At 47.5% G+C, this 4,842-nt stretch overlaps 1 protein-coding gene across 1 annotated transcript; it reads left to right on the top strand.

Annotated features, from left to right (window-relative positions):
- Positions 1–469: 469 nt before the first annotated feature.
- LOC115452008 (frizzled-2) lies at positions 470–2,470 on the top strand. The gene is given in 4 exon segments (XM_030180442.2): positions 470–683; positions 970–1,107; positions 1,110–1,185; positions 1,188–2,470. Coding segments are annotated over 4 exon segments (1,611 nt in total). The 5' UTR covers positions 470–515; the 3' UTR covers positions 2,417–2,470.
- Positions 2,471–4,842: the final 2,372 nt, after the last annotated feature.

Genomic DNA, 4,842 nt, shown 5'->3' with positions numbered 1-4,842 from the left:
ATCGCTATCCGGTCGAATACAAAACATATCGATTGTCCAGTATCCTAAACCATAAATTAACTCGCATCTTATTATTGAATGATATGTTTATCGTGTAACACGTGGTTGCTATAAACTAAATTCCGCGTTCTATTCAGGTGTAATCTAGTCCTGTATCGGTGATAACCGAACAGATTGTCCAGCGATAAACCGGATGATAACATGCGTTGTCGTGAACGATGGCAACACACGCCCACGTACGTCACGCTTGCGCTTAGAAGGATAGGCAGAAATGAGAATCACTTAGATGAGAAAAGTGACCACCTGTTGATTGAATCAAGACTATGAAATTGGTTACTTAAAGTGCAATTAGCTTTTGACCTTACTGCGGCCGTAACTTTGTTTTATTGTACACAGCCGGTATCTTCTTGAATGAAGTTTGTTTTAAATTTTGATCTAGCTACAATTGTTCAATGTTAATGTAGAACTTTGTATTGTGTACAGATGCGGTTATCTGCGTAATCATTCCCGGCACGATGCGGCTCGTGCGGCAGGTGTTGGCGCTGGGCGTGCTGGCGTGTGCGGCGGCGCTGCAGCCGCGCTGCCAGGAGATCAGCATCCCCATGTGCCGCGGCATCGGCTACAACCTCACCTCCTTCCCTAATGCGCTCGACCATGACACGCAGGAGGAGGCCGGCCTTGAGGTACGTTGTCAGACAAAACTAATAGACTAGGCGTATGAAAAGGATACTGTCCGTGTAGTTAGATTTAGATCATTAATAAGCAGTTAAGTCCATTGATGGCAAATTATTACGGTCTTGTGAACAGAGCTGACAGCTCCAACTCAGCTGATGGTGAGCACTGAGCGGTAATCGTAACTCTGCGACTTGCCTATTCCAGGGCCACCAGGGCTATACTTTAAGCATAATCTAACATAAAATATTATGTTTTTGCGGCGATATTATAAATGAAAATTATCTTACTTTCTAGGTTCACCAGTATTGGCCCCTCGTTGAAATAAAATGTTCAGCGGATCTGAAGTTCTTCCTGTGCTCGGTGTACACGCCGATCTGTATCGAGGACTACACGAAGCCGCTGCCGGCGTGCCGCAGCGTGTGTGTGCGAGCGGGCGCGCCGGCTGCGCGCCGCTCATGCAGAAGTACGGCTTCCAGTGGCCCGAGCGCATGGCCTGCGAGAAACTCCCGCGCCCGGAGACCCCGAGAACCTCTGCATGGAGGAGAACGACAGAGCACAAGAGCCCGAACCGCCCAAACCACCACCAAGGAAACCTCATAAAAACAACTGTAAGGATCCAAAAAACTGCGAAGGCGGCCCGGCTGCAAGCCCGGGCGAAAGCGAATGCGCATGCGCGTGTCGACCCCCCCTGGTCAGCGTGCGAACGCTACACAACGCGAGCGCCACCAGCGGCGGCGTGGCCGGCTGCGCTCCGCCGTGCCGCGGCGCGTTCTTCACGCGAGAGGAGAAGGACTTCGCCGCCGTGTGGGTCGCGCTCTGGAGCGGCCTCTGCGCCGCCTCCACGCTCATGACGCTCACCACCTTCCTCATAGACTCGCAGCGGTTTAAATATCCTGAGCGACCTATCGTGTATCTCTCCGCTTGTTACTTTATGGTGGCACTCGGTTATCTGGCGCGATTGGCACTCGGCCACGACGAAGTCGCTTGTGATGGTGCATTACTCAAGACTACAGCCAACGGACCCAGCGCTTGCACGCTCGTCTTTATCCTGGTCTACTTCTTTGGCATGGCATCATCGATCTGGTGGGTGGTGCTGTCGTTTGCGTGGTTCCTTGCTGCAGGACTAAAGTGGGGCAACGAGGCAATCGCCGGACACGCGCAGTACTATCATCTTGCCGCCTGGCTAATTCCCGCCGCAAAGACTGTGGCCGTGCTGCTCGCCGGTGCCGTCGACGGTGACCCGGTCGCTGGCATCTGTTACGTCGGCAACTCGTCCCCTGAGAACCTCAAGAAATATGTGTTGGCGCCGCTGATCGTGTACTTCGCCCTCGGCGCGACGTTCCTGCTCGCCGGGTTCGTGTCGCTGTTTCGCATTCGGTCGGTAATCAAGCGGCAGGGCGGGATCGGCGCCGGCTCCAAGGCCGACAAGCTCGAGAAACTGATGATCCGCATCGGCGTGTTCAGCGTGCTGTACGCGGTGCCGGCGGGCGTGCTGATCGGGTGCCTCGCGTACGAGGCGGGCGGGTACGAGTCGTGGATGCGGCGCGTGGCGTGCGGGCCGGCGTGCGGCGACCGGCCCATGTACTCGGCGCTGATGCTCAAGTACTTCATGGCGCTGGCGGTGGGCATCACGTCGGGCGTGTGGATCTGGTCGGGCAAGACGCTGGATTCGTGGCGGCGCGTGTGGCGCGGCGGGCGCGAGGCGCCGGCGCAGCGCGCGCTCGTGAAGGGCTGCGTGTGACGCGCGCCCGCGGCGCCGCCCGCCGCGCCCGCCGCCCCGCCGCCCCGCCGCCCCCGCCGCGCCGCACGCGCCGCCGCCCGCGCCCACGGTGGCGTCGGCGCCGGCCGCCGTGTCCGCGCCCTGCGCCGCCTCCGCGCCCTCCGCCCGCTCCGGACAGCCGCTGTCGGACTACGGGCCGGTGTAGTCGCGTTGAACAGTGCGGCGAGTGTCCGCGAGTGTTGTGCCATGTGAAGTGTCGCGCGTGAGTCGGTGTCGGACGCTGCAGTGAGGGCGGCGTCGCGCGTTGTCTAGTCCTAGTTGTAACGAACGCGTGACGCGCAGATATACGTAAATAGCTTGTAAGACTAATGTAATGGCGGCCGTGGCGTCCGAACCGCCCCGTCGATGAAACTATTGTTCGTAGGATTTTATACTGCCCGATGACGAGCGGCTGAGACTTGGCTTTATTCACATTGGATAGGCAACTAGGTCGATAGTTACTGCGGATACCAGAAAGTGTGACGTTACTTGTACGATTATATTATAGAAGCGATTATCAACAAGAACTATTCGTCCGATCAAAACATTGAGTTAATCAATCTAAACAATATCGATTCAAACTAACATGGAATTAATCGATAATGCCCATAAGTATCGATATACGCACAGATAAGTAGCATAAATACCGTATGTTTCACATTGATGTCGATAAAATGTGTTATCATTCACACCACAAACGATTACCTCACGACACTGCCATTTTTCATTTTATAAAATTTACTGAAACTACCACAATTTATCGACATGCATGATTCTTATTCCTGTTAACGGAATGTAACTTATTTCCAGACTTATATTTGGACTTGTTTTTCTTGCCAAAAAAGTTTTTGCGTATATTTTTCCTAAAATCTATAGTTTATCGAACTATTGTAACTTAATTGTAAAACTTAACAAATGTATACATACTCTAAGTGATCTCTTTGTAAATATTGACCCTACAAATTGGTGAATATTCCCTTTGAGCGAAGTACAACGTTATTAAACTCCGCTTTTTCGGAATATTCACAAATTTAACACTTATAGAGCATAGAATCTGACTATGGATTATGCCATGAATATTGTAAATAGTGCCATCTGTTGTATTTAGTATTTATATGTGATCGCCGCTGGGTGTCTCTGTTACGGCTCTTGTAATGTGACGTGTAACAGCGCCATCTGTCGAGCGAGGAGAACAAGCAATGTGTACTACGCGGTCACAGGTGGCACGACTCTGACGCTCCACCTGCGGTCAAGTAGTCATATCTGTAGATCTTATAGCTTCTTTCACGTAAATAAAATTGCTTACAAGTGCTCAACTTTTGGGGACTTTTGATGAAAATAAAAATTAGAGTTGTATTGTGCAATGTAACTTTGTGTAATCTATTTGTACTCGTTAAATTAAAGTATTAGAAAAGATTATAATATGTACCCGCGACGCCGCTGCCGAGACATGGAAATTATTATGTAATTTATTTTATATCTAACTGTAGATAACAAATAAAGCGACTTTTTTATGTAAACGAATGTTTCAATTAAAACATGGACGTAAAACAAAACAACTTGTTTACTTTCAGTTTATTTTGCATGTTTAAATCACTTAACTAAATAAATGCAAACTTATTGCTCTGGTAAATTTATACAAAGAGCATAATACGAAAATACTAAAAAGTATTTACTTACAAATACTGTAAGTATATCATAAATGTACACAATACAGTACATACAAAAAACAATGGCAACTTTAAAGTAAATCACAAATATTCAAGACCACTTGAATGAGAAAATACATTAGAACTAAACGTTAGGAACTAAACAATAGAACAATACTGGCACCTCTAACACTAGATTAAAACAAAACCGCGCTAACCTACGCTAGGTACTAGACGCATCTAGAAATAACGGACGATTCGGAAACTACAACTCTATCACAATATTACGTATCTCGAACGCGCGATATCGCTTCATAGAACTACCAAAACTACAATATAATCGTTCCAAACAGTTTCAATTCAATAAAAAGGATAGCTACTATTATTCTTGTTTACCTTCATTGCCTCACTATACATTGCACACTTATATGACTTCCGAACATAATCAGTATATGCCTTTTTGAGCGACAGGACAATTTAAAAAAAAACTACAGATATAAACATAAATTATAGATGTATGTTATTATATCGATTAGGCAATATTATCTACAGAAAATCAAGAAAAACATATATGCAACCTTCACGTGCGCAAGTGCCTTAAGGCGATACCTCAAGGTCCATTTTCATACATTTTGTTTCGGCTTTAATCTGGGTAACTAAACAAGTATTGGCAAGTAAAGAATTTAAATTCACGTCTAGTTAGTGATTAGTTCCTCGCAGTTGAAAGAAAAATGTAAAAATAATTAATAATCATGGATA

The sequence above is a fragment of the Manduca sexta genome, unplaced genomic scaffold, assembly GCF_014839805.1.
Source record: "Manduca sexta isolate Smith_Timp_Sample1 unplaced genomic scaffold, JHU_Msex_v1.0 HiC_scaffold_344, whole genome shotgun sequence".
Classification (NCBI taxonomy): Eukaryota; Metazoa; Arthropoda; class Insecta; order Lepidoptera; family Sphingidae; genus Manduca; species Manduca sexta.
This window is presented reverse-complemented; position numbering and strand designations above follow the sequence as displayed.